General features: G+C 51.1%; 9 protein-coding genes across 9 annotated transcripts; 2 read left to right on the top strand and 7 right to left on the bottom strand.

The window, feature by feature from the left end:
- Window positions 1-282: 282 nt before the first annotated feature.
- On the bottom strand, window positions 283-1,086 carry N7509_005202 (glycerophosphodiester phosphodiesterase; the record flags this gene model as incomplete). Its single annotated transcript, XM_056629839.1, has 1 exon — window positions 283-1,086. The coding sequence occupies one exon, from the start codon at window positions 1,084-1,086 to the stop codon at window positions 283-285; it is 804 nt and encodes a 267-aa protein (XP_056489141.1).
- A 1,116-nt stretch (window positions 1,087-2,202) lies between these two features.
- N7509_005203 (uncharacterized protein) lies at window positions 2,203-4,037 on the bottom strand (the record flags this gene model as incomplete). The annotated part of the gene is made up of 5 exons (XM_056629840.1): window positions 2,203-2,736; window positions 2,803-3,208; window positions 3,262-3,350; window positions 3,403-3,506; window positions 3,560-4,037. The coding sequence occupies 5 exons, from the start codon at window positions 4,035-4,037 to the stop codon at window positions 2,203-2,205; spliced, it is 1,611 nt and encodes a 536-aa protein (XP_056489142.1).
- Window positions 4,038-4,604: 567 nt separating this feature from the next.
- On the top strand, window positions 4,605-6,591 carry N7509_005204 (glycoside hydrolase family 32 protein; the record flags this gene model as incomplete). Its single annotated transcript, XM_056629841.1, has 2 exons — window positions 4,605-6,126; window positions 6,212-6,591. The coding sequence occupies 2 exons, from the start codon at window positions 4,605-4,607 to the stop codon at window positions 6,589-6,591; spliced, it is 1,902 nt and encodes a 633-aa protein (XP_056489143.1).
- A 355-nt stretch (window positions 6,592-6,946) lies between these two features.
- sC (sulfate adenylyltransferase) lies at window positions 6,947-9,454 on the bottom strand (the record flags this gene model as incomplete). The annotated part of the gene is made up of 5 exons (XM_056629842.1): window positions 6,947-8,145; window positions 8,223-8,368; window positions 8,626-8,808; window positions 8,899-8,926; window positions 9,286-9,454. The coding sequence occupies 5 exons, from the start codon at window positions 9,452-9,454 to the stop codon at window positions 6,947-6,949; spliced, it is 1,725 nt and encodes a 574-aa protein (XP_056489144.1).
- Window positions 9,455-10,728: 1,274 nt separating this feature from the next.
- Window positions 10,729-13,159, bottom strand: N7509_005206 (uncharacterized protein; the record flags this gene model as incomplete). The annotated part of the gene is made up of 3 exons (XM_056629843.1): window positions 10,729-11,147; window positions 11,207-11,857; window positions 11,917-13,159. The coding sequence occupies 3 exons, from the start codon at window positions 13,157-13,159 to the stop codon at window positions 10,729-10,731; spliced, it is 2,313 nt and encodes a 770-aa protein (XP_056489145.1).
- Window positions 13,160-15,521: 2,362 nt separating this feature from the next.
- On the bottom strand, window positions 15,522-16,221 carry N7509_005207 (uncharacterized protein; the record flags this gene model as incomplete). The annotated part of the gene is made up of 3 exons (XM_056629844.1): window positions 15,522-15,825; window positions 15,894-15,991; window positions 16,045-16,221. 3 exons carry the CDS (start codon window positions 16,219-16,221, stop codon window positions 15,522-15,524), a joined length of 579 nt encoding a protein of 192 aa, XP_056489146.1.
- Window positions 16,222-16,712: 491 nt separating this feature from the next.
- N7509_005208 (uncharacterized protein) lies at window positions 16,713-20,269 on the top strand (the record flags this gene model as incomplete). The annotated part of the gene is made up of 6 exons (XM_056629845.1): window positions 16,713-16,763; window positions 16,874-17,038; window positions 17,199-17,261; window positions 17,315-17,364; window positions 17,896-17,938; window positions 18,083-20,269. 6 exons carry the CDS (start codon window positions 16,713-16,715, stop codon window positions 20,267-20,269), a joined length of 2,559 nt encoding a protein of 852 aa, XP_056489147.1.
- Window positions 20,270-21,926: 1,657 nt separating this feature from the next.
- On the bottom strand, window positions 21,927-24,625 carry N7509_005209 (putative histone-lysine N-methyltransferase (Ash1); the record flags this gene model as incomplete). Its single annotated transcript, XM_056629846.1, has 4 exons — window positions 21,927-22,743; window positions 22,800-22,999; window positions 23,056-23,429; window positions 23,488-24,625. 4 exons carry the CDS (start codon window positions 24,623-24,625, stop codon window positions 21,927-21,929), a joined length of 2,529 nt encoding a protein of 842 aa, XP_056489148.1.
- An 897-nt stretch (window positions 24,626-25,522) lies between these two features.
- Window positions 25,523-27,331, bottom strand: erf2 (palmitoyltransferase ERF2; the record flags this gene model as incomplete). Its single annotated transcript, XM_056629847.1, has 1 exon — window positions 25,523-27,331. The coding sequence occupies one exon, from the start codon at window positions 27,329-27,331 to the stop codon at window positions 25,523-25,525; it is 1,809 nt and encodes a 602-aa protein (XP_056489149.1).
- Window positions 27,332-27,862: the final 531 nt, after the last annotated feature.

Genomic DNA, 27,862 nt, shown 5'->3' on the forward strand with positions numbered 1-27,862 from the left:
AATGGCAAGCAATTACCTCGAAAAATCGTCCAATATGACAAAACAAGGAGTTTGAAATAACAATGGTACCAGAGGGAAATAACAGAGGATATCAATCACTATGGATTAAGACGAGTATAAGAATAGATCAAAAAGCAAATCCGGAACTTTACAGAGTTTACCCGCCCACCCAATGTGGAACGCATCCCAGTCATTGCAAGTTATAAGTGATGATTCAATAAAACTTCTGATTCGTCATAGGAAATGTATACTTTATTTTGAACTGATGTAGAGAGATTCCATTTATCCACGGGCGACCTTCATGAGTCTAGTTACATGTGCGACATCATCACAAATAATTTGGTCCATCTGACCTTCACGAATCCAGTTTACTACCTGAGCTTCCACGTCCACACCATAAGACTTAAGTTTCGCCAAAGGCTCCGGGCGCGGAACATGCAGGAAAACGGCAAAGCCCTCTTTGTGGAGTTGTTCAGCTTCGCCGCTAGGGAAATGTTGGATCTCAAGGTTGATGGCATCCACATTTGCTTCCCGCGCCAGAGCAGCCGGGTCGATCAAACGAGAATGCGACAAGCCCACCGTGGGAACTTCTGGGATAGCCTTCTTGACAGCCCGCAGCTGAACGAAGTCGAAGGAAGAGAATTGTAGAAGGTCGGCACATTGGAGATCGTCAATCAGAGCCCTCAGCTTTGGGAATATCACGTCGTCTTTGTCGTATATTTTCAGTTCAAGTTGGTAAATGATGCCAAGTTCGCGCGCAAGATTCAAGGCATCTGTGAGGCGGGGGATGCGTTCTCCTGCAAATGATTTGTCGAACCATGCGCCCGCGTCGAGCTGAGCAATCTCCGCATAGGTCATATTTTGAACAAGACCCTGGCCATTGGTGGTGCGATCCACGGTAGCATCGTGGATGAGGATCAATTCGCCATCACTAGTCAATGCGAGGTCGGTTTCGCAAGTGACCCCTTTGCCACCAAACTCGTGAGCCTTCCGGAACGCGGATAGGGTGTTCTCTGGTGCACCAGCACTATGGCCACGGTGTCCAGCAATCCGGATCGATTGCGGTGTCGTTCTGAGGGTATTCATTTTGCTAATACTTTTCTGTTGTGAGAGCGTTGGTGTGGTCCGATTCCGAGTAGTAAGATTATATATCAATTATTCAAGCTGGCACAAGGTTCCCGAGGTCATGCTTGTAAAGAAAATCGCCTAGACCTATTTCGCTCGCTGTCCCCGGGCACTGTTGGAACCTTGTAAGTCGGGACACCTCAAACGTACAAAAGTCGCAGTTTACCGTGGTTCTAGTTCCATGATTGGGCCTAGCCGAGCGTCGAGACAATCATGATCTAGAGCTGTCCCACGTGGGGATCCCATGCCCCCCCGCTGCTCGGATAGAGATAAGAACTCGAATCGAGATAACCTTGATTTCCATGTCCGATAGGGCGAGAGGGCATTTATCGATAACCGCCGTTATCTTTAAGCGATGTTTAAGGTATCTCTTGCCGATGCCCTATGGTAGTCGTGCACTTTACCTGCTACCAATACCTTAATCTGCGGGAATCTTCCTTGTTGATGCTTTATGTTGTTGCTCCCAGTTGATTTTATCCAGAGGGCACTGCTTGTTATACTGCTTGTTATACTGCTTGTTATACTGCTTGTTATACTGTCCTATTATTTATGTCTATTAATAATTAACATGGAAGCTGAATTTGGAAAGTAGGGCCTGCCTTTCAGGGAGGTTGATCTATCGTTTTTTTTTTGATTTGCCGTTAGTGGCATGAAAAAGCATGTACGGTGAGCTGCAACTAGCTTCGTTGTGATGAAAGGAATGGTCCAACTGGTTAGAATGGATTAGTGAAACATGATGGCACTTGTCTGGGATCATTAAGCAGGCTCCCACATTCGAGTCCTTTGTAGATCGTTTCAAACTCAGCCTTCTAGTCAACAACATACATACACGCCTCCCTGTCTTGCCTTGTTTCTTGTCATCGTCATTCAAGTGTTCCTTCGTCAAACGTGAAAGTTATGATTTGAGCAAAGAAAATAAAACTAAGTAAACAATTAAGGGAAATTTTCTCAATTTTCCCCATACAAAACGGGCACACCTTTCTTGGAATCAGGTGGATTCCAAGTACTCCCACAAATTAGGCAACATGGACCACTCTACTGTCCTATTAGGTGTCTGTGAAGCTCCTTGGACTATATTCAAACAGTCTTTTCCTGCCTCACCTCGATCGTCTCAGTAAAATCCACATGATTCTTAGAAAAAGCACGCGGGGTAATCTTCTGCCCAAAAAGGTGATCCAATTCGGCAGTAGTGCGATCCTTGGTCTCAGGAACGCAGAAAAAGGCGAAGATGACCGCAACGAGACACCAGCCGCCCCAGAAGAAGCCGGCCTTGGCAGACCAGTTCCAAGCGGTGGGGTTGAGCATGTAAGAGTTTAGAACTGAGACGATGATGTTGGTGAGTGTGTACACCCAGCGCGCGAGCACGATCGACTTGCTGCGTAGGAGCGCCGACGGGATCTCCGAGCATAGCGTGTTTGTCAGGGGACCAATCGTGCAGTTGTACAGGAACGATGAGACGATCAGGCTGGAACCGACTGCCCACGAATAGCCGGACTCCGGTTGCATCGCTTGTGGGATTCCCAGGGCCCCGATTATGATCAGGAGGAAAGACATCAGTAACAAAGCAACGAAATATATGGTTCGGCGGCCAAATAGAGGGAGAAGGGTCCACTATAGACGTGAATTAGCTTGGGTGTTATAAGTGTGTGAATTCGAGGGCTGTGGTGGTTTACTTACGGAAAAGAAGCTGCCGACTATCGCGACTGCGTAGCCGGCAATAGCCATATTGAAGGCTTGGGTGGTGGGCAAACCAGCTTGCTCGAGAAAATACGTCGAGGACCCACGGAGAGGATTTCCACTGAGGATTTGGATGCAGTAGATACCAATGACGATGAGTGTCCTCGTCAGGTTGACCTTCGAAAAGCAGGCACGGTATGAAGTTCTTTCATCCAAAGCCCGCTCGTGCTCCGTGGTGACTACCATTAAAGCAACATTCTTGTCAATGTCGAAGTGAACGTTCTTCGGGGACGTCAGGCGTTTGACAACCACCCGAGCTTCATCCACACGGCCCCTACGTACAAGCCACCAGGGCGATTCTGGGGCAAAGTACACCATGGGTATCAAGATGGCTGGCCAAACCCACCTATGCTTCTGTCAGAAAATTCAGGCGCTGGATTGTGGGCATATCAAACATACTGTAGAGCAAAGGGAATGCGATAGGCCCACTCGTCATCTCGACTCAGGAGACCACGTAGGACGCCAATACATATGATTTGACCAAAGGCCTAAATTTTGTCAGCCAAAGAAAATTTCGCAGTAGCATATGAGGAGCCTTACCCAGCAGAAGTTGACGTAGTTGGTCAGGTAGGCCCGCAAACACATCGGTGTGATCTCGATAGCGTAGATGACGGTGATGGTCTGGAAGAAGCCCAAGGGAACTCCTGAACAACAAGTTAGTATTGATATGTAGCCACGAGGAAATGGGAACCCCAACCAAATAGTATTTGGCCAATTAAAAGAACCGTAAGCGACTTAGCAAAGAAAGTGATAAAAACGAAAGCGATGGTGATTAGGAGACTCCACATCATGCTTGTGCGAAATCCGTATCGCTCGCAAAAATAGCCTGCAATGAGCAAGCCTGCGAGTTGGCCAATAATGGAGCCATTGCTTAGTCCGGCCTGCCACGGTGCCGATATCTGATACTCGTCTCCCTTAACATGATTCCCAAAAGCCTTCATGAAAGCCGGTTGGGCGTATAGAGTTCCGACCAGTTTCGTGTCGTAGCCTTCCATGACGACTGCGGTAGACAGGATGATACTCCATATGACTCCTGTGGAATATAATTTGAGCGCCTCGAAGAATGTTAAGTCGTGCTCAAAAGCGTTGGCATCCTGAGCGTTGGCAATTTTCTCGATCTCCGCGCTATCAGGTTTCCCGTGGGACGGCAAGTTTGCAATATCCTTGCTGTCCATGATGTACCGAAGCTCGTAATATCTCTTGATTGTGAATGAAAAAAAAAAATTCCAAAGGAGAGCAGTCGTTGTCTGTTATTGCGTGCCACTACCCGAATGAAACGGTGACGGCGATCTAGGGATGTACCAGACCAAATATAAAAGCCTGGCGCTCAAGCAACATCTACATTGGTGGTCACTTCGTGTGGTAGGAGGTGAGAATAACCAGCCATGTGGTGATCTGAGAAACTCCGACTGGTGTTCGACTTACAAAGTTCTGTAACTGACGATGTCGGAGGCGGCCCACATGTGGTTATCTCTAAGCGACGATCTGGGGTTCCTTTATCTTTAACCGACAACCTTATTCCTGCGCACGTTTTCTACATTCCTAGTGCCCAGACTACGGTACCGTATGATAGTGGCATTGGCAGACAAATTCTAGTCCACAAGAGCAAAATAGGTCTCGTATCGAGTCATAACTATCTATCCTCTCGTCTTTCACCTTCGCAGGCATATACCCTATTAAAAGACAGTTCATGTCATTCTTGATCAAAAGACCATCTCTCTCGAATATTTTTTGGACAAGTTATGTCTGCCGCAATCAATGGGCTGGACGCGTCGGCCTGTGTTCTCCACAATGAGCACCATCAATCTCCTTTGAAGAACAATAACGAAGGCAGCACCCCTCATGGAAACCTTGTGGAGGATTCACCACTGCAACCTTTTCCCAAGCCCTCTTTCCATGTCACTGCCCCTAGTGGGTGGCTAAACGATCCCTGCGGCCCGGGATACGACCCAGCGACTGGGCTATACCATCTTTTCTTCCAGTGGAATCCAAAAGGCAACAATTGGGGCAACATGTCATGGGGTCATGCCACTTCCTCCGACCTTGCTTCATGGAAGACAGATCCGCAGCCAGCCTTGGTGCCATCAACAGAATACGACCGCTGTGGTGTTTTCACTGGTTGTCTACGGGCAACAGACATACACGGAAACCCTGGAGCCCTCACGGTCATCTACACCTCGGTAAATTGCCTTCCGATTCACTGGACGCTGCCATACGTCACTGGGTGCGAGTCTCTGAGCCTAGCTGTCTCAAGTGATGGTGGCAAGACATGGGAACGTCAGGCGTGTAACCCGGTCCTGCCAGGTCCGCCTCAAGATCTCTCCGTAACAGGATGGAGAGACCCTAGCATTGCCAACTGGACCCTGGGAGAGCAGAGTGTTTCTCGAAACAAGCGGTCTGACCTATGCGGCCTCATCTCTGGGGGTATAGTTGCCCAAACACCCACCGTTTTTGTCTATACCGTCAACCCGGCAGACCTGCGAGAATGGCAGTATGAAGGCCCTTTGGTCGACGTGGGCCTGAACTTCCGTCCCTCACGCTGGTCAGGCGATTTCGGCATAAACTGGGAGGTGGCTCATTTGGTGACCCTAACCAATGAATTCGGTGACTCCCGGGACTTTGTTATCATGAAGGTTGAAGGAGGACTACGCCCAGAAGACTCCATTCAAAATACACACGAAGCACGTCAAAGACGCCATACCCGAGGTCAGCTTTGGATATCCATCAAACCGTCTACACAAAGACACACCAACAAGGACGCGTTGACAACTTATGCCTTCGGTGGAATTTTCGACCATGGTTGTTTCTATGCTGCCAACTCTTTTTGGGACCCGCAAACCTCCCGGCATATTGTTTATGGATGGATCACGGAGGAAGATCTAAGTGACGACTCTCGCCATCGCCAGGGATGGAGCGGAATGGTCTCGCTACCTCGAACCGTGCGCTTAATCACCTTACACAACGTCAAGAAGGCACGCACCTCATCCCTACAATCGATCACCTCAATCGAGGTTGTTGCCAACGCATCAAAAGAAGAAAATACATTCTCGATTCACACTTTGGGAATTAGTCCAGACAAGCGCCTTTCGCAGCTTCGACCTCGAGATAGAAAGGATCTACACCATGGCCTGCCATTGCCTCTCCCCCTTACTGCAACCTCTGATCATTACTTTCCCTTAACGTCGACTCGCTGGGAATTACAGGCCGAGTTCGCGGTTGGTCAATTGTGCGAACGAGTGGGAATTGAAATTGCCCACAGTCCAGGTGAGTGCTGCTCAGCAGCTCGGCTCTCCTCTAGCCTTTTTGACTCCAAGTTGTACATATTAATATCAATATTAACAAACTATAGACTTCACCCACCGCACAACTCTATCATGGACCCCACTCAACGAATCATTCACAATCCACCGACCCCCTTCACAAGATCCCAAAATAAACCACGGATACGAATGCGCCCCTCATACACTATTCACCTTCGTAAACTCGCAAGGCGAGGATATCGAAGAGACTCTTAAAGTACATGCATTTTTCGACAAGAGCGTACTAGAAGTCTTCATAAACGAACGAACCGTCATTTCTACCCGAATCTATCATCCCGGGGACCGTTGTTTTGGAATACGATTTGTCGCAGAATCGTTGGATAACTTGAACTTGGATTGTCCTAATGAATTTGAACGGCCAGCGATGCTTCTCCGGGCTGATGCCTGGGATGGACTTGGGGAGAGCTAGAGCTAGAGATAAAAAAAGGCATAGATATCTGGACCTCGGGACTGCCACTTGTATTGATTCTGTGAGGTCTAGGTCATACGATGGTCCTGTCAAGAGTTTACCTATATAGCTGCATGCTACTACTACCTTCGTCTTACACCTGGTTCATAGTAGTCATGCACAGATTGACACAATCTACAATACTACCAAAAAAAGAGAATCATTGACATCAAAATCCATTCAATTCAGGATCTAGTATAGGGGAATCCAGTCGCAATTAAAAAGCGAATATCTATGTGTCGGCCATCATAACAAAGGAAAAGGTAAGAAAAAAAGCAATCAAGTCCAGCAATTTTCGTTTTTTTCAACAAAATATTTACTGGGACTTGTCGAAGTAACCCTCGCTCTCGAGCACGAGAATAATCTCGTGAACGATAGAGCGAACGCTCTGCTTAGAAGCGTCAACGGTAAGGTCCGCCTTAGCAGGAGCCTCATAGGGGTCATCGACACCAGTGAAGCCCTTAATCTCACCACGGCGGGCACGCTCGTAGATACCGCGCTTGTCGGTCTTCTCGCAGTACTCGAGAGGAGTGTTGACGTGAACGAGGAAGAAAGAGCCGGACTGGGAGACGGCGTCACGGGCGTACTTGCGGGAAGCCTCGTAAGGGGCGATAGGGGCGGCAATGACGGCGGCACCGGAGCGGGTCAGCTCAGAGGCAACGAAGGCAATGCGCTGAACGTTGGTGTGGCGGTCTTCGCGGGTGAAGCCAAGCTCGGAGGAGAGCTCGTGGCGGACGGTGTCACCCAGAAGCAGGGAGACGGAGCGGCCGCCTTGCTGGTTGAGAGTGACCTGCAGAGCGCGGGCAATGGCGTCCTTGCCGGAGTTCATGTAGCCAGTCAGGAAGATGGTGAATCCCTGGGCGTTGCGGGGAGGGTTGGACTCGCGCAGGATCTTGACGACCTCTGGGTAGGAGAACCACTCGGGGATGTGGGCGCCGCTGCGGAGACGGCGGCGGAGCTCGGTGCCGGAGATGTTCAGGGTCTTGACGCCAGCGGGGACCTGGTCGACGGGACGGTACTCGTCGGTGTCGGGGAGGTAGGTGACCATCTGGAACTCGACGACTTCGATGCCGAGCTCGTCCTTGTACTTCTCGACGGCGTGCTGGGCATCGTAGGGGCCGTAGAAGTCCTCACCCTTGGAGTTGGAGCCGGGGCCGGCGTGGTCACGGCCAACGATGAAGTGGGTGGCACCATGGTTCTTGCGGATAATAGCGTGCCAGATGGCCTCACGGGGACCACCCATACGCATGGCAAGGCCGAGCAGACCCAGGACGGCCATGCCGTTGGGGTAGCGGGGCAGGAGGGCCTCGTAGGCACGGACACGAGTGAAGTGGTCAATGTCACCAGGCTTGGTCAGACCAACGACGGGGTGGATCAGGACATTGGCTTGGCGAGAGCGAGCCGCGCGGACGGTCAGCTCACGGTGAGCACGGTGCATGGGGTTACGAGTCTGGAAAGCGACGACGCGGGACCAGCCCAGCTTGTCGAAGTGAACGCGGAGCTCAGCGGGGGTGTCTAGAGTAGAGGTTAGTATATAAAATGGGCGAGAAACGAGGCGATTAGCCAAGCTCGGGGATCCAGAGGAAACGTACAGCGCAGAGCAACATAGTCGTAGTGGTTCAGCTTGTTGACAGCCTCAATCTTTCCACCAATGTAGAACTCCTGGACGGTCTCGTTCAGGTACTTGATCGCAGGGTGCTCAGGATCTCCACCGAAGACAAGCTTAGCCTCCTTGGCCCTAGAAACAGAAAAGAATCCACGTCAGCCAGACCCACAACTAAAAGGAGCCGCGCCCGGTCCAGGCATTGCGTATAGCAAATGGTCCATGCACTCCGCGCCACCTCCGAGCGATTCACCGCACCGACGCTAGAACACGAGTAATGGAAATAGTATTATCCAGGTGTTGCGGTGTTGCGGGTGGAGATCGACAGAGGAGTCGCGGAGTCCGGCAGGAGTGGACGGAGCGGACGGAGCGGGGGAATTGTCGAAACTCACTTGTCGGGGCGGTAGATGTCGTCGATGGTCAGAATGGCCAGGTTGCGGTCGTCACGGAAGTCACGCAGGGTGATGCGGCCACCGGCCTGCAGCTTCAGAGCATCGATTTCCTTCTGGGTAATGTCGAGGGTGATGGGCATGGAGAAGACATTGCCATCGGCAAGGCGGTTGTCAGCAACGACACTGGAGGGCAGAAATCATGTTAGTATGGGGAATTGCAGTATTCCGGGGACTCGAATCCCAAAATCTCGGCATATGGAGTATTGAACGTACCCGTCGTAATCAACCTGGTTCATGAAACCTGGAAAAAACAAAGAAGATCGGCGTTAGCATTGCCCCTCTGTAATTAAGATCCGCCCGCGCCGCAAAAAAAATGATAGTAGTGGAAATATGGGGTCGTGGAAAAAAGGAAAAAAGCAATGCGGTATTTCTTGGCCACTGGCATTCCAATTGCTAATTGCATTGACAACGCCAATTGTCAATGCAGTCAGCAAGGCATTGGCACTGGCATTGGCATTGCATTGGCAGTGGAATTGCGCAAGAAGTGCAGTGTCCATGGTGCATAGAAAATCGAATAGAATAGAATAGTGGGGGGGAGGGGCAGCATGACGCGATTGCCAAGCATGGAATTTCAGATTGCAGCGAAAGAGAACTACTTACCCTCAAGAGGTGAGAAACCACCGTTCATGATGAGTTCCAAATCACACAGCTGACGCTCAGTGAGGACAACAGCGGGGAGAGTCTCAGCCTCGGCGCTGAGCTGCTCCTGGCGGGGAGCATCGCGGGCGAGCAAGTCCTTGAGGACACCACCGTGGGGAGCGTTGGCCATTGTGAAAAGAGGGTGTTAGGGGAGGAGGGGATAAGAGAGGATGAAGAAAAGAGAAGAGGGAGGAGAAGGAGAGAAGAAAGGAAGAAAAGTGGGAAAGGTGAGAATTTCTAGTTCCGAACCTTTTGGAAGGGTAAACCGGGATGGACAAGGGCCACGCATGGATGGACTGATCTAATCGCCCAGACCGTCGTCAACGGTGGAGTCTGTTGGAGTCTTGGGCCCCGCTGACTCTGTCCTCTCTGTCCAGACAGAACTTGATGTGATGGAGAACCAGGGGTTGCTCGCCTATCCTGCATATCCTTGCTGCAATGGACCTTCTCGAACACGTTTCGAATTGATGTTTGTAGTATATCAAGGGACTGAAGGGACTGCATATGGGTACGTACCCGTACTCATATTCCTGTCCATACCCTCAAGTATATCATCTCCATACTGGTAGTATCTACAAAATCCTACTATGTACTAATAACTAAGCAGAATTATACACTGCCAACACTCTACCCAACACTCCTCCATCCCTTATGCCTACCCTCCACTCCCCAAAGGTAGACGTAAGCATTCTCCGCTGGCCGCGGACTCGCGTACTCGTTTATGGCGGGGATCTTCCCGGATTTTCAGGGGGCGGTATTTAGTCAATAGTACTTCCAGTAGGACTCCGCCTCCTCGGATTAGGATCATCTCCATTAATCTCGACAGGGGTGTCCCACAACTCTGCAAGATGCAGAGTTGAATCTATACACAACGACTTTGATATGTAAAGTCGCCGTAAGCCCAGTGCGTGGCGGTACAGCCATTAACGGTACGTCCACGTGACACTGTGAGCACGTCAGCGGCCGCGGAGGTGGCGTGCTTCAGCAGCATCTTTCGTCCCAAAGGGGAAGGGATTTCCTCCGAGGCCGGCCTTGGCAGTTTCCATTTAAGCTTTTTTGTTGGCACGGCAGTTGCTGACACACGAGGACTAGTATATACACTGCACACAGTATGTACACTGCACAGGAACCAGCTATGGAGGTATTGTACTGTGTACAGAGTACAAGTCATGTAGAAGGCACATTATGGAACTCGTATTACCCAACGCCTAACACCTATATACATTTACTACTCTCACTTGATATCGATATCTATACATCGAACCCTATTCCATCAGACAGCTCCCAACACAAGTACTTTTGTATACACACGCGTCCTGGTCGACTAGCCCAATATACCCCTGTTCAGGAGATACGGGGAACTATACGAGACAGAGCGGAGCGACCAGCGGAACGACTCGCAGATCAATGCACCGTCAATCCAGTCCCCTCCCGCGTAATCGTCTTATTCGCAAAGTCCAACGAGAAAGTCCCCATCAATTCCAACGAAGGCCTACTAGCCGCCGCATAAGAATCACTCAAATACGAAGCAATCTCCTTCTCAGAAGAAAGCGCCGAATCAAGGGACCCCGTATCCTGCATAATGAAGAGCACAGCCACCTGCGAGAACTCAATCACTGACTCCGGTACCCCGGTCGCTTTGGCCTTGGAGCTGCTGGTCGATGTGGCGGTCGCCGTCGCTGGATTCGCTGCGATCGACGTCGTCTTGGTCTCGGTCTCGGTATTCTTGGACCCACTGTGGTTGCCGGAGCCGTCGACCAGGATTCCGTTGATTGTTTGCTCTGATCGGGCGGCCAGGAGTGTGGGGGTGGGTTGCGTGGAGTCTTCCAGTTGGTTAAGATCTCAGGTCTCAGATCTAGGTCAATGGAGCGTCGGCTGTTACCGCTGCTGCTGCTGCTGCTACGGTCGACGTCGCTGAAAGCAATGAGCGCATTCTCCGTCTTACAGGAGATATTGTTCATGCTGAACAACGCCATGATCGTGACAGGGTCGAGAGTGATATCGAATTTCGTCTTTGACTGGTTAAAGATAGTCGGCAGAGAGCTACCCATCGTGGCATTCTTGCTGATAGTCCCATTATCCACGTTCGAACTGATACAGCTGCTATCACCAGAAGTGGTGCATGTAGAACCGGTATATCCATTCGAGCAAACGCATGAGCACTGTGTTCCGCTCGAAACGCTCACACCGCCATTTTCGCAGGGGTTGGAAGAGGCACAACTGGTGTCGCTGCTGCTGGACTTTTCGTTGGGGACGGCGACGAGGAAGACTGGAAGGAGGACGGCAAGAATGATGATGATGAACAAAACCACGCAGAGAATAATGAACCATTTTCGCGCCATGCCGCAGCACCGGCGTGGGGGCTTCTGGGCGGCAGGTTCATCTGCGTTCGAGCCGAGGGCTTCACCGTTGCGTAGACCGGAGCGGCCGAAGAATACAGGCCAGGAGCCACGGGGTTTGTCGGGGGTATCCAAGGCTGGGTTAGGGAACATGTGTAGAATATCGGAAATGGAGCCGGAGTTGCGGCGTCGTCCTATTATTGTAGTCAGTGATTTGCTTTTGGTTTGCGTCGCCAATAGAAAATGGACTCACCAAATGGAGCTTTCGGTTCTGCGTCTGGGTTCAATGCATCGTTCCGACTCGCTGTCCTTCCGTGATCCAGGTTAGATGCGAGTTTAGTCGCCCGCCGAATCAGGTCAGACAAGCTGGAGAGACTACCGCGTGCCTCGGCATTTCGTACGGCGCCGATATCCAGACGAGGTGGTTTACGGCCACCAGGACGCTTGTCACTCATGGTAGGTGCGGCAGCGGGGAGAGCCTCCACTTCCTTTTCCAGACCTGTATCTCGATACAAGTCCATGTGGTCTGGGACTGGATGCGCAAAGCGTGGCTTTTCGGGATCAATGTACGATTCACCTGACACAGTCGAGGCGGATGCTCGTCGGACTGGGGTCGGCTGGCGCATAGCTTTGCCGATGGCGGCTACTGTGATCACGGCACCATCTGAGACGTCACTCTGTGAATCGCCCTTGTGCTGGGTCGAGGGGACGTCTGGGACCATCACTTCAGAATTAGGGTTGGATTTCGAGATCGTACGCATTGTTGGCTTTCCCCGCTTTCCAACGCTGGCATTTCTCACGAGAGCGGCCTTGTCTTCTCGGACGGTGTCTTGGGAGTGCTCTTCATCTTCAGATTCCGTATCAAGGTAAGCCCCGAGGATTTCTGATTCAGCTGGTCCAGAGCCCCAGCTTGAGGGAATGGCACGGCTAGAGGCAAGAGAACCAAGGGTTTGGCGGGGATTAGGGAGTTCTTCCGGAATAGGCGAGACGGAGGATCTCCGGGCACGAGTCTTCTGAGCACTTGGGGCAGCAAGCCCTGCTGTCCGGTGTGGTTGCGGGTAACCCAAAGGCAGAGGCGGCTCTGGCAATGGGATTGGCGGAACAGTTGGAACAGAAGACGAAGTGGAAGCTGTGGAATGACGGAACAGATCTTCAGTAGAGATTGAAATGCGCGGTGTCATATCCACTGTGCTTGTGGGGCTGGGGCATGAGCCATCGTCGGCTGTATAAGGGCGCGGCGGATGATTCTGATAAGCTTTGGGTTGGGAGAAAGATCGAGCTGGCCGTGTTGGGAATGGATAATTGGAACAAGTCTCGGAATCCATGCCACTCCTAACAGAATAGATAGACGGCGATGGAATTTGAGATGGCATCTGCGAGGGCATTTCATTTGGACGCGGCGGTCTTTGCGGGGGAGGGCCCCGGGACCGAGATATCTGGGGTGCTGTTGCGGATTGAGAGGGCGTGGTTGGAGCCCTGAGGCAGGCAGAGGCCATTGCGTATGTTGAGAAGAGTTCCGTGGTGGAGGTGGGTTTGGTCTTGGAATTGCGGCTACGGGTATGGATGGCGGGACCCGGATTGGACGGACGCCAGCTTCCAATTGCTCCCTCGCTCTTTTAACGGATCCCTTCCTATCGGGTGCTGGTCCGGCAGGACGAGGCCCAGGACGTGCTCCCGGGCCGGAACTTGCTGGAGGGTTAGAGCTCATTGATCCTTGGCTGCTGTTGCCAGGGAATATTCAACAGGAGTCGAAGTTCGGTGGATAGTGTGCAAGATTTGGCCGTCTTATAGCATCAGGTTAAGAAGCAATAAGGATCTGGAAAGGTTAAGGTCACGGTCGAAAGCGTGTGCCGATAAATAGAATCAAGTTTCTTGGTTTCTCGATACCCTGATCGAGGAAAGAAAAGAATGGCAGGCAAAGGCACGAAACGAATGGACTGTGCCGAAATAACCAAAAGGTCGAAAGAATGAAGTTGAAAAGTAAATGTCTAAATCGAAGACAAATACTGAGAGAATGAAGCGAAGCTTGCGTGCTGTAGGTCGAAGCTTAGGTTGAATATCACAAAAGAATGAAAAGGCATTCAATGCCACTGTTGAGAGCCTGCATGTTAGACATCAGATTACTCCCAACATTGTTTGTAGGTGAATGACAATCTCTTACCACCGATCAACGCTGACTGCAAGAAAGGGAACAATCGCTCGTATCAAACCAGCGATGTTTCAAAACAATAGAAGCCTGAATTTCACTTTCATATTAGAATGCGTCCTTGTGTTGCCAGCCAGACCTTTGAGCACCGACCTCAACCCACTATCGGTTGAGAACAGGGCTGGACAGAGGTATAGTACCGCACTCACAGTAGTCGCGAAAGGAGAAGGGAAAATAGAAAGGAAGAGCCTCAAGCTCTTCGAGCAGAAAGAGAGTCGCGAGTGTCGCAACAAAGAAAGAGAGAGGAAAAAGAGAAGAAAGGGACAGGGAGGAGTCACAACGGCAGACAGCCACATCCAGAACGGCACAACCGTCGGTCTCTCACAGAACCAGCCCCGAAATAGATTAAACCCTGGTCATATTTTTTCGGGAGCAAGCGAAGTCACCAGGCCTGTATCCGTAGTGGAGGTCGCTTCACATCGCGGGCCAGGTACGGAGTAGATAGATTAATTTTGAGGGGGCTCGGACGGCTCCTGGTAATCTCAGGCGACCATGGGGCAAGCAATTCGAAATTCGAAGTCGTCAAGGAGGTTTCAGGTCGCTACACATCTAGGCCGGTACCCTTGTCAACTGTGGGGACTGGGGCCGAGCGCACGAATCCCGATCTCGATGCTCGCCAGTGGGGTGCGTTCCAGGAGGTGCCAGGAGCTTAGTCTCCGACGCTACGTCTCACGTTGAGGGGCTCGTTCGCTTAGTCCGGCCAATGTGAGACGTCAAGAAAGTCCATTGTTTTGAACATGGAACAATCATCCGTCAAGACTGGAGTCCATAGATATCACGGCCAACGGGTACAAAGTTAAATGCGGAGAATCAAAGTCATCCAGTGCACAATGACCCCAGCTGGGCCAAGGTAAAACGTACAATTGAACAATCAACCCATCGTATAACCCCGGGCCTTCGTACTTCTTTTAGGTTGGAGGCTCGGAGAATTTCTCAAGGCGGAAAAGTCGGGTGAAACATAATGAGAAGGCTGGCACTATCTATACCGCCAGCTCGACTAGGGCCGCCTTGGGGCCATCCTAGTATACAACTCCGCCTCGCACTTATCCACCACAGGTGGTCCCATGAAGGAAAGGGGTGTTAAGCGACCCGGAAAAAAAAAAGAAATAAAGTGGAAAAAAGAGATGTAAATGCAGAATCTGGACAATGAAGAAACGGGGCCCTTCTCTTCGTTAATCCACCGTTCGTGAAGCTACAGAGCCGTGGAGCTCCGTTACCCATAAATTCAGCCTCCCATCTTTGGTCCAACCGGATCGTCGCACACTTGTCCAAACAGGGCCGGTGATCCGGTTCTATCGACGCCGTTTTGTGCCATGCCCACCATGTGGCATCTGGCATCTGGCCGGGAGCTGCCGGATGTTCTCGACTGCGGCTTAGTTTAGTTGTTATGTGTAGTACGGAGTATACCCCTGTAGGTACTCCGTGCCGACGGAGTATATCAGGGAGAGCTCGTTTTTTCCAATGGCTCGACCCCTAATTCCTTTCGTAGCTTGGTGATTCTCTGCTCCATGGCTCGCATTTCCACAACCACGCCAGCTAGCTCGGGCACTTGACTCTGGGTTGCCTCTGTAAATGATCGCTGGGCATTGCGTAGCGAGGCCGGCACTAGGATCCCATACCAATGGATAGGATCGTCCGAGTGGAACTTTTTCTTAGGGGTATTCAGACTCGGTGGAAGGTTGAGTCTCATCACTGGTCTCCTCAGAGCTGGATTCCTTCGCGTCTTCTTCTTGACTGGGCGGCGCAGGTGCTTCGGTTTGTAGGTGCTCGGTAGTTGATGAGGTACTTTCCTCCGTCTCAGTTGTGTCCTGTGATTCGGGCTCATGCGTACGCTCCGATATACGGTTCAAGGTGAAGTTATACTGAATATCGGGCGCTGCAGGGTGAGATTGTGCTGCGTTTTCCGAGTCCTCCTTGTCTTTGGACACATCCTCATCTTGTTCGGTTCGAATCGAGCTATTCATTTTACACCATATTAGCCCACCAGCATCCCTAGTTCCAGGGTATTTTGAGAATTCGCCCACATTTTTCGTGTCGCTTTCATCCTCTCATCGTAATAGTCGGCGCCATATCGTCGGCCAGGAGGACAGGTGTAGTTCGCATGGGCCAGTGCCAAAAATCCCTTTGATCAACAATTAGCCTTCTGTCCGATCATATGGCATCAAAAGGACATACCGAAGACAATTCCTTCGCCAATCCAGTTTGCAATTTCTGCTGGCGATCCAACAGATTTAGGTACTGCTCCAGCAAAACATCCAATGACTGGAGTAACTCCGACGAGTCCTCCGCGGGCTTCACTGCGGGAGGCTCTGAACCTGGCCGCGATGCGGGCGGCGTGGGTACTTGGACCATGGTGAATAAAGCAAGGCTGTAGATTCCAAATAAACCGCGCAGGACGATAAGGCGATCGATCACGGGTGGTGGTGATAAGTGGTGGTAGTGAAGGAGAAGCAGTGAGGAACGCGGAGAAGCAGCTCGGCCCCGGAAACTCCGTCATATTGGCTCCGAACCCAAAAGAATTTCCCGCCCTGCGCTTCGGCATCAAACACACTCTCTCTCTCCACCCTCGTCCTCTCCTCTCCTCTCCTCATCCACTCCCACCTCACCCCTGGGAATCTACTGTACATCAGCACTCCCTCGTTTCTCTTTACCAAACTCGGCCGACCGAGTGTTTGGACTTAATCCTGAGTCTCGATCTGAACCTGGATCTGAACCGCCACCTCCGCAACCCCGATAACCAGAACCGCATATTGCGTGGACTACCTACGACGTCAAGTCTTGTCTGATTAGAAACGTCTTCAAGCGATCTCTCTCGCCTCACGCACCTAAAACAATATCAAATCATGTCTGTCGCTGGGCTGCACCGTGATACCGCCTTCCAGGCGCGGTCTCTGGTAAGTCTTTCATCCCAGGCTTCTTCCATATCACCGAATATGCGATGCACGCCTCAAGCGAGCCACCAAACTCGATCGCAGTGGGCTAATTAGCTTATCTACTTTTACAGTTCCGCTCTCTTCTGCGAACCTCGTCGCAGTTCTCCAACTACAACTTCCGTGAATATGCGCGTCGGAAAACGCGAGATATGTTCCGCGAGAACCAGAATGAGTCGCAGGAACGCCGGATACAAGAGTTGATGCAGAAGGGTCTGCAGGATTTGCGTCTGTTGAAGGTTAGTCTATCATTATCGACTTGTTGAGTCGGCTACCCCTCAGCGACGCTCGGCTCGGCCAATGCGATCTGGATATCGAAAATGGCCTTGCCACGATGTCTTCCGTCTACGCTTACGTTCCGAACAAACAAGAAATCCCGATGCTAACTTCTCTTCACAGAGACAAACTATTATCAGCCAGTTCTATCAAATGGACAAGTTGGTGGTGGAGGGCCAAGAGACAGTAGGTGCTCTTTGAAGGCAGAGATAAGGCCTTTCTAATACGATGAAATTCAGGGAAAGGAGACAGGAGACCAGGGTGGCATTGTTCGCCAGAAGGATAATGGGTACGTTCCGCTCGCTTTCACCCAGCCATGGGCCTTGCATCGATCATATACGTTTTGAGAGGTACTAACTAACTTTTTCTTCTTCAACAGCTGGAACTGAACCATTGGAAGTACCAAGTAAACCTGCAACTAATTCTGTCTGTCGGAGTACCTAGCGTGGCAATATGATGGAGAGTACAATTGGACTGGATTCTTTTCTTCTGTATTTATAGTGTATGTGCCGCTTGACGGCCAAATTCATTGATCGCCCAGAATACAACACCTCTCCTCTCTATTGCAACTTGAAACTAATACCCAAGTGGCCTGCAAGTCAATCCTCAGGTATTCCATGCCCAATAGTTCGTAGTTAGTAGTTAGTAGTTGTAAGTCACCCCGAACTGTAAGAATCGATATCACGTGATCGTCCCTGTCGAGATCGCCCCATTGCAACGCGACCGACTCCAACGCTGCCTCCACCCTCCGCCCATCCGCTTTCCTGTTCGTCTCAACTTCGGACCATTTGCGGTGTATACCTAATCGGAGGACCTACAGGGGAAATACACGGGCCACCCGGCTGTTCACCATGCCATCCGCAGTACGTCTAAATTGCGCCCGCGATCCTTACCCATCCCCGTCTCCCTTCTCGCGAGCTATGGGATCCCAACCCAACATACAATTGAGAGCAATCAATTGCAATTGATGTATCAAAATGAAATAATCCTGCTAACTCTCTATATAGTTCAGATCTTCACGCTCCGGGCGCCAATTAGATAGCGCTAGTCGCTCTAGAAGCGCAATCGACCATGATGTCTTCGAGGGTTTGCCCGTCCGCCGCTGGTCGCGCCAAGTGCAAACTACCTCTCAAGCGCCCAAGACCGAGGAATCCGATTTCAGCGTCCAAGGCCCTGGAGGAACCCCCGCGCTCCCAGAGCTAGCCATGCCACGCGACAGCCAACTTCTACCTGCCGCCAGCCGCGCCCTCCTACGAGCCGCCCGCGCAGGTTGCATCTACGTTCGCCAAAGCGGTCGAGCTACAAAGGAGGAAGAGCAAAACGCCGCGGCAGCAGAGGATCAAGCAAACGCCAACGCACACATGGCTGATCGCAGTTTCACCAGTCGCAAGTGGGCGAATCACCCAAAGAATTTGGAGCCTCCGGAGCTCGAATTCTTGGCGAAGCGTCGCCCGGGTTTGCCGTCCCTTTATGGTGGCCCTGTTAGCTTGGATGGAAGCTCTGGTGTGACCCCGGGCCCGATGCGACGAACTAAATTCCAGAAAGTCGATCCGGTGACCGGCAGCATCTCGATCTACGAAGCTTGGGTCCCTGAAGGACATCGCATTGAAGGCGAGGTTACTGGGGATATTCAGACTATTGTGGCACAAAGCGAGGTGCCGGTCAAGCCTGAGGCGCCTGCCCCCGGTACACTCGTGGAAGGCGTGGGAATCGTCAATTCGGAAGGTGTTGTGGTTGCGGAGGCTAGCTCTGCTGCAGTCGTTAATCCCAACAAGCGACGACCGCCTCCTCCCAAGCGCAAGGGCAAGGGTACTGGCAAGGGCCGAAAGAAGAAGGTTATGTTCGCCCCGGGTGAGGGCGCTGATGCTGCTACAGTGCATGGTGTGGCTTCCAGCGCCGGGGGTGGCATCGATGCCGCCAAGGTTGGTCAGGATGGCCTACCCATTCCGGCTAGTCAAGATGGTCAAGAGGGTCAGGATGATGATGACGATGAGGGTGATGAGGGTGACGAGAGTGATGAGGGTGATGAGTCTATGATTGACGCAAAGACCCCCGAAACTCCTTTGCAGCAGTCCCTTGACGAATCTACCGAGCAACCATCAACCAGCACTCCGGCCGATCAAGATAAGGATATCGAGATGGATGATGCTGTTCCCGAGTCACAACCTTCTGTCTCAGAACCCTTGTCTGCTGAGCCGCTACCACCAACCCCGCCTGTTTCTCAAGTTGAGACTACTGGGCAAGGAACCGAGGCATCTCTATCTGCAACACCTGCTCTTGCTGAGCAGAGTGAAGAATCCACGGTCGAGACCAAGGAATTGCAGGAGCCTCTCAAAGAGGTTTCGCCTCCAGAGGAGCCTATCGCGGCTGCCACTGATTCCGATAGCAACATAAAGGAAGCAGAGGAGACAGTACGAAATGAGGAGCCACTTGATACAGCATCCACTTCTCTTCCTGCCGAGGAAGATGTGAAAGAATCACCGGCGGCCGAGAAACAAAGTCCCGCTGTCCCAGATGCCCCAGCAAACGAAATCCAAATAGACTCCCAACCAGTCAAGCCTGAGGAAAACACACCTAGTCTCCCTTCTCCCACTCCCGAAGAGAAGCCTCCGGCCCCTGTCCCTTCTGAGGAATCTGCAGCACAGACAGAATCGGAAAATGTTGCTGAAGACATTCCCCAGCCTCCGACCGAGAACCAGACTGCCGAGCAACCAGATACCTTGCCGAATGCGCAGGGAGAAGAAGAATTTGTCAATACCGAAATCAGTCAGGATCCCGTGGAGGAACATAAAGATACTGATATGGCCGATGCACCCAACCCACCAACAGACAACGAGGTAGTCGCAGAAGAATCCGTCGAGCCTTCAGAAAAGCCAGCTTCTCCTTCAGTGCCACAAGCGCCGGCTGAACCAGAGTCGACTGAGCCGACTGTTGAGCCTACTCCTACCCCTGCAACTGAGGAAGCCCCAGCCCCTGAGGCCTCCGTACCTGATCCCTCGCCTCCTAGTATGCCAACCCCCGCAGACCCAGAGGTCAAGGAAGATGTGGATTCTGTGCCAGCGCCGGCTGAGGGCGAAGGTCAGAGTGAACCTGTACAGGAAGCAGAGGCAGAGGCAGAGGCTAAGAAGGAGGAATCAGAGGCAACGCCGGCTCCTGCCCCGGCCGCAGACGCAGACGCAGATCCAGCTGCGTAGATCTGTCTTCGATTTGCGGATTTCGTCGTTGTTCTATTCAATTCTTGTAATGTATCTAAATCTTGCTTTTGCGAATTGGAGTTTAGTTGGAGTTGGGGGGTTTTCAGGTGTACACTTTTAGGATGGGAATGAACATCGGATGAATACATCAAAGTACTAAACTAGTATACAACTTGAAGGTAGTCGTATTCTATAGTACTTAGTAGTAGTAGCGTTGCAGTTTCGACTTGAACCTTGGATGATCAAGAAGTGATAGTTCTACTAGTAATTTTCGAAACTTTGCAAGGTGGGTTGGAATATATAGTAATTCGTCTCGGGTTTTCTTGCAAATGTTCAACCCGAAGACCAACCTCCAGGGCTTGGAATACACGACCATTATCATGGCACTTCTTGAAAGTTCCAAGGTTGCACGCCTTTAACTTGAAATCTAACCTTGGAAGAGATTCTTTTTAAATCAGAAATACTGGCAATGGACCAGTCCTGAGTTCATCTTTCCACCTGGGCAAGAACTCGATTAAAATCTCAAAGCGGCAACGATCTACATACCCAGCCAGTATCAGAAGTCTGGACAGAAGCTACGAGTGGTGTTGTAACTATTAAGACGACTCAGTGATAGTATTAACTTGAAATACTACTAGTACGCAGAAGATACTATCTACTACTCCCTGCTTATGACGAGCGTCCGGGGTTCTGAACCAAGTCCCAAAGTTGAACTGGAGATAATCAACCCCGAAGACACCGGGACATACATTACCATCTGCATATTAGTATTAACTTCCAAGCCCCTCACCTATGATATACCCCAACAGCCACTGGCACCTAAAGATTGAATTTGAAAATTTTCATTGAATTGGATATTGAGCCCAGTTACACATGGCACGCCAATCTCGTCTCCACCGACTCAGAGACCCAGCAAGAACAATCCACCCATCCACCACGCACCAAAGAGGAGGGAAGAAGAGCAAAAGAGAATAAAAAAATATGAAATAAAAAATAGAGATAAAACAAGGGACACAACCGTAGACATTGCGCAGAATTCAAATCGAGGCCGAAGTATCAAATCAAGTGCAGGACGCAAGAAACAAGAAGAAAAACACCATGCAAGACGAAAACTCCCAAGGGAAAAACCAGCCTATCCTCAAGTGCAGGGGGAAATGGGCTAAAGACTAAGAAATAAAATAAAGAATAGGGAGGGGGGGAGGGGGGGGAAGGGGCAGAGCATAGCTCGCACGAATTGGAAGGGGAGGGGGAAATCATACAGGATGAGAAAAGGTCACCTGGGACTGTGAAGATTAAGGTAGAAGCGTAGGGTGGAAATAAAACACCGGTCGAAGATCTCTGTTATCGAGTTGAGTTCTGATGATGATGAGGAAGCCGAGGATGATGAAGATGTGTGTGTGGCAAGTTCGTTGAGAAACTTGACAGATCGGAATGAACAAGATTCGACTTGACAAAGGATCAAAGTTGAATGCAACAGAAGAGAAAATAAGAAGAGTAAAAAACGTTCGCACATCGGATCGGAAATGAGGCATTCGGCCGTAATCAAGTGAAACTGGGATCAAAATAGGGCTTGTGATATCGATGGTCCTGACCAAAAACCACCAAATTGCCCTGCGCAATGCTTTTTTTTTCCTTTTTTCTTTCGTTTTTCACGTCATTATGCTGGTCGCTTTGCGCCCTTCACGGTACGAATGACTTTCTTGGCTGCTTTCTTCACGCTGCTGCCCAGCCCCTTGGCTTTCGCGGGACTCTTAGCTTTTGCCGGGCTCTTAGCTTTCGCCGGGCTCTTGACTGTAGCAGTGTTTGCTTTGGCGGGGCTCTTCGCGGAATTCTGGGCCGCGAGAGCCCGTTTCAAGAGAGTCTTCTTATAAGGGCCCCTCTTAATGCCAGTCTTGTCTTTCTTTGGTTTGGCTTTGGCAGGCTGGGGAGTTGAACCGTCGGCAAGGGCAAGAATCTTCTTCTTCGTCGCGGCTGAAGGCCGCTTGAGCTGGGAAATACTTTTCGCCGGCGATTTGAGAATCGCTTTCTCGGTCTTCTCGGTCTTCTTCTGTGAAGTCTTAACAGTGGCCTTGACTCTTGATGCTGGCTTGACAGTCGGAAGCTTAACACTCTTCTTCTTGGCGGGCGAAGCGCTCTTGGTCGCCTTGGAGGCAGTCACTGATTTCTTAGTTGTAGCCTTGCCGCGGGCGGTGGTTGCTTTCTTGATGACCTTCTTGATGCCGGATTTGATGGACTTTGGCTTCAGCAACTTGCGCTTCTTTGGTGGAGCTGAAGATGTTTCAGTCATTTCAGACAACTTTCGCTTGGTACCGGCGGTCTTTGCATTCTTTGCGTTCTTCGGAGTTGCCGCGTTCTTGGTCTTCTCATCTACTACCTTGGGGCGTTGATCCTTATCCTTGGGTCGGGGGCCGAGTATACCGCGACAGTTATCTGCGCCACAGCGGCATTCTTGGACGTTCTTGTTGGAGTACGGACTGATGAAATGTTAGTAATGCCTCTATGAAACCTTGAGCTGACGCGCAAAACTCACTCAAAGTTATAGTCATAACTCAATTCTTGGCCCGTCATGACCCCACGATCGCCTGCGAACAGGGCCATGCGCGGCTTTCCAGCGACCGTCCACTTCTCCATGCGGCAGTTAGGCTCGCAGGAATGGTTGACAAAGCGAGCAATCGAGCCCCGAGTAGCATCGATGATCATGTTCTGATCAAAGTACATCAGATAATAGCACTGAGCCACAAAATTAGCCATTATTCAAAGCATTGCAAAACAACCGAGTTTCATACCTCATTGTTCTTATACACTGCCCTCATCCGCCGTTCACACTCAAACTGTGTGATGATCTCTCCAGTGTACTCGACAATAATCTGATTTGGCTCGAAGGAGCGATTGCTGCGTACGCCGTATCCGCGATCAGATGTCTTGATCACTTCGACTCCAATGTTGTACTTGCCACCAGCCTTCGTCCTGTGCTTGAGCTCGCTGAAGTTGCGGTTTCCACACTCGGGACCTAGTCTGCAGTTACCGCTATCGCACTCGTAGAACATGTAGCGATTTTGGCAGTTCTCGTCACAGCCGGTGTCCTCGTCGCACATGCAAGTTGACAGTTCCAGGTTCTTGTTTGCTCTCCACTCGCTTGCGGCATCGCCAACAAAAACGTCTAAAGGTAGGATTAGCTTAAGGGCTATCTGGATATACGGACAAAAGATAAAACTTACTTTTGTTGGTCTTGCGCCACTCATCCGGCTTGGGCTGGCCTGGTGGGAGAGGGGAAAAGATATCGAAGGGAAGTCGATAATCTCTGCCATTCTTAACAAGACGCGAACCAGCAAACATAGGCATGGGAAGAATACGCCGGTTTAGAGGACCAGTGCCTGTCTTCGCAGAATTCTTGCTTTGGCGTTGTTTGGGAGGCGAATCAGATGGCTCTTGACCCGTATACAATCCGTGAGTAACCCATCGCTTAGGCTTATATTTCGGAGTAGCCGGTTTAATCTCTTCTTGCGGCGGAGATGGCTCCTTCTTTTGTAGTTTGGAAAGATCGCTTTCAGAGACTCGTCGCTTCTTAGGCTGGGGTGCTTCAGCTGCCACTGCGGGCGTTTCTTCCTTCGGCGGTGCAAGGGTGCGTGGGCGAAGACTGGCGCGACGGCTGACTTCTTTTTTGTTATCGCTGCCCTGGCCCCTCTGGCGCTTGCCCAAAACACTGCTGCTTCGCTCCAAGAAATCGCTCGCTTTCTCTACCAAACTCAAACGGGTTGAGCGTCTCATAGATCCCCGAGATGCGCTCTTGGGAGTCGCTTTTGGTGTTTCCTTCTCGTCGTCCTTGCCACGTGCCTTCTCGACACGCTGTCGCAGAGTTCGTTGTTGAAGCGGGGGATTCGGTTCGTCTAAGACGGGTTCTTGCGAAGAGTTCGAAATAGGCGTTTCGGGAACCATTGACTGGTCATTGGCGAGTGTATCAGCATCTGGTAGCGCGGTTCCGTTACGGAGAGATGACTCCATCACGGCGATGCTATGGCGCAACGAGGAACGGGAACGCTTCGATTTTGCCAGGCTATCAACATAGGCCTGGCTAGATGCGGTTTTAGGCTCGTCGTTCTTGACTGGCGTGTTGGCCAGAGACTCAGTCGCTTGTAGCGATGCGCGTACCACCCGTGTCGATCTCCGCCGGCCGGCGAGTTTTTCATCTGTCGACGCGTTTTCATTGTTGCTGGAGGTCTCTGAACGACTGTTCTCGGGCGTGAGCAGTTGTTCGGGCACGTCGAGGCTCATCGTGTCTTCGGGGGTCTCGTGAGATGAGACGTCGGGAAGTGCGGGAGTCGCGGTCGTGGAGAGTCGGGAGGTTCGGCGCGACATGGTGAGAAATGCGGCCTAGGTTGTGAGATAGGCGATTTCCACACGTGAATGAGTCGACCTTGCTCGAGGTGGGCGGGTGAGGGGAGTGGAAGCCGGGGAGTATCAGGGGTGGGAAAGTTGGAGATCAGCAGCCGCGCGCCTCTTATCACTTTGGGGCGATGAGGGATATTAGCATGTCTGACGCGTGCAACATCAACTCGCCCGTTTGGCCCGACCAGGACTGCGCAGACTACTCCGTAGAATTGTTCAAATGTATTTATTTAGGTCCAAGGGTGAAAGGGTGAAATGAATTACTTGACAATCCACGAAGAGTCGTTGGAATGCCGAAAGTTGGCTATAAACACGCCCCTTCTGACAGGCAAAGGATTTCTTGCTACGCGAGGGGTTTTCACTTATGGAATTAAATTGTATAAAATATCGGATTAGATTTTAACTGGCTGTCTCACACAGACACAGGGTATTGAGCTATCTCCATTAAGGAGAGATAAAGAAGAAAAACAACACATATGAAGATAAGAGAAAATGTTCAAGGGCGACCCAAAGAAGATGGAGGGGCAGGTAATAGTAGCAGGACATTTGACAGCATGACTGAAGGCTGTTCAAGGCCTGAGAATCGTAATCACAAAGACGTGTGGTAAAATATGGAAGAAGAGGAAAAGACGCCAAAGAATGTCGTCGGGTGAAGGAAAGGTCAGGAAAAGTAAACAAGAAGGAAACATGACAGGAAGATGTCGGTGTAAAGATTAGCAGCCATTAAAAGAGTAAATGGGAAGAGAGAGCTTGGACATGGTGTCCAGAAAAGAAAAGAAAAAAGAAATCATATCGTCTTTAAGGGTCGTAGCAAATGTGTCGAGGCAAGACATTCAGAAATCGCTTTTGGTTGGAAACAACTCAGCCCTACTGAGCAGGACCAACATGTTGCATCTCGATGCCTGCTTGGGATTCGACATCGCGGGGGAGGTATTTGCGCTTTTGCATAGCGTAGCGCTGGTCCCCTTCTACATAAGGCTGCTTGAATTGCATGTAGGTGGGCGGTCGGGGGCGGCCGAGAACCGCAATCCAATTCTTCAGAACATTGCCCTGAGTGAAGGGCCGATGACGGTCCGTTTTCGCAAACTTGTGGGAATTGAGATATTCTCTTGTGGTTTCACCACGGCCAACCAAAAACAAATGGTATGCCCAGAGGGATGTCGGGTACGGGACTGCAACGATGCCGTAGATAACCATAGCCCAGGGTACTCGCCATTTGGAAATGGCAGACCCGAAGGAAACATCCTCGCGTGACATGTAAACGAGGATATGCGCAAGGCTGGCCCCGATCAAGAATAGGGAGAGAATCGTACACGAGCTGACGAAGGCAAAGAAATATCGATAGTTGCGGCGGCCAACACAGTTGTTGAGCCACACGCAGTGGTGGTCAAGCGTTTCAACACAATTGTCACAAACACGGCAGTGATAGCAGCGAGGAGGTCGCCATATATTGCAAGTCTTACAAAACTTGACGGGAACATCCATGGCGGCCACCTCGGAGGTAGCAAGTTTGACCATCACCCAGTCATTGGTTGGTGGGCCCAAGGCCAATGGGTCATCTGATGGTACTGTTGGAGGCATGGAGTGGGCATTTCGAGGCATGATGCCTGGGTCAACAACCGAGGCGTGGACGAAGGACGAGAAACAAATGTAGAAAACGTATCCGAACAGAATTGGGATTGCCGGAGAGATGTTATGCCACAGCCAGGGAGCCGAAAATGCGAAGAAAAGGGGCGACGGAACGACGACCAAGAGTCCAGTAGCAATATTGATGGGCTTGTCCCTCGAATTTTGGAATCTTCCACCACCGCAGAAGAGCGTGTTACCGGTGAAATATTCAAAGTTCTTGCCAAGATAACTCCGAGGGAGTCGCTGTTGCTTCGCGTCAAACGCATTGGGAGATGAACAAGCCGATGAAAGTGGCTCATGGCCACGGGTATCATGGCCATTGTGTGCGTGGGCCTTGTTTTGCAACGAAAGGAAAGATAACGGAGATTTCGGAGGTACATCTTGCCCCGAATGTCCATTGTAGGTTGGATTGAGGTTCAGATGACCGGGGTGCGGCTTGTTCTTTTGGTCTCGATCGCGGAGAAGTCTGACACTATCGCCGAGACTTCGTATCGTCGTATGACCCGTAGGGCTGGCATTGGAGGTATTTCGATCTGGGATGATAGGGTCCGTAAACTCGGTGCCCCGCGATGGTGGAACGTCTTGTTCCACTGTAGGGAGGGATTGCGGGAACGTGCTATTCGATATGATACTCCGGCGATTTTGGCTATTGTGATCTGCCCATTCGTCCGTCGAGGAAACTGTGCCCTTGGTCATCGGTCGCGCACCTCGGTGTGCTTGAAGGCGCTGCGAGCTCATCGGGCGGAAGAAGGCTTGTGCGGTTAATGTTGGGATATGCGTGCGACTCAACCGACTCCCAGAGCTACCGGGTCTGCTGGTCACAGAGTTTCTGGTTGGCGGTGGGCCCCGTCTAGATCCCGAGAGACGCGTTTGATGGGTTTGATGTTGTGAAGGTGGTGGCGACGCAACAGATGGCGAGTTTTCTCCATCTTCTGAGGCCATATCGGTCACACGGGATGAAATTCCTCCCACAGATGGTGGCCGAGGAATCCCCAGCACATGCTGGCTCGCCTCACCGGTGTCGGGACGGTCTGTGGTGTTCGCCATTGTGTTTTTTTATGGCAGAGTACGTCGTATCGGCTAGTAGGAAGTGCGCGCAAGCATAATGCCCTCAACGGGTGACGAAGAAAGGTTCTGGAGGGAAAAAGCAGGCGACGGCAACCGGCAGACGGAATCGTATGAATCGCCTGTGACTGATGTGACTGATCAAACCGGGGGCGGAAAAAAAAAGGAGCGACGGGAGGTTGGCGATGAGGTCTTAAAGAGGGACTAGCATGCAGGATACTATAAAACTATTAGCATAAGAGCTTCCAGGGAGCTGATCAAGGCTCTCCACGCGAGAAACGGAATCCGGGGCAAAGGCAAGATCCCGAATCGGGAGACCCCTGATCAGCATACCAAGATCGAAGTCTGGCAGTCGCACACACTCACCTTTCCGAAAGTGACAATAGAAATGACACAAACAATGGGAAGAGTACCCAATTACATCACCAACGGCCGCAGGACCGTAGAACCACAGAAAAGGAGGGAGGATTGTCGACAAACACAAGATCCGAACCAGCGGGCGAGAGTCACAAA

Source organism: Penicillium cosmopolitanum (genome assembly GCF_028827165.1).
Source record: "Penicillium cosmopolitanum strain IBT 29677 chromosome Unknown utg000006l:49.0-5199605.0:1.0-5204138.0, whole genome shotgun sequence".
Lineage (NCBI taxonomy): Eukaryota > Fungi > Ascomycota > Eurotiomycetes > Eurotiales > Aspergillaceae > Penicillium > Penicillium cosmopolitanum.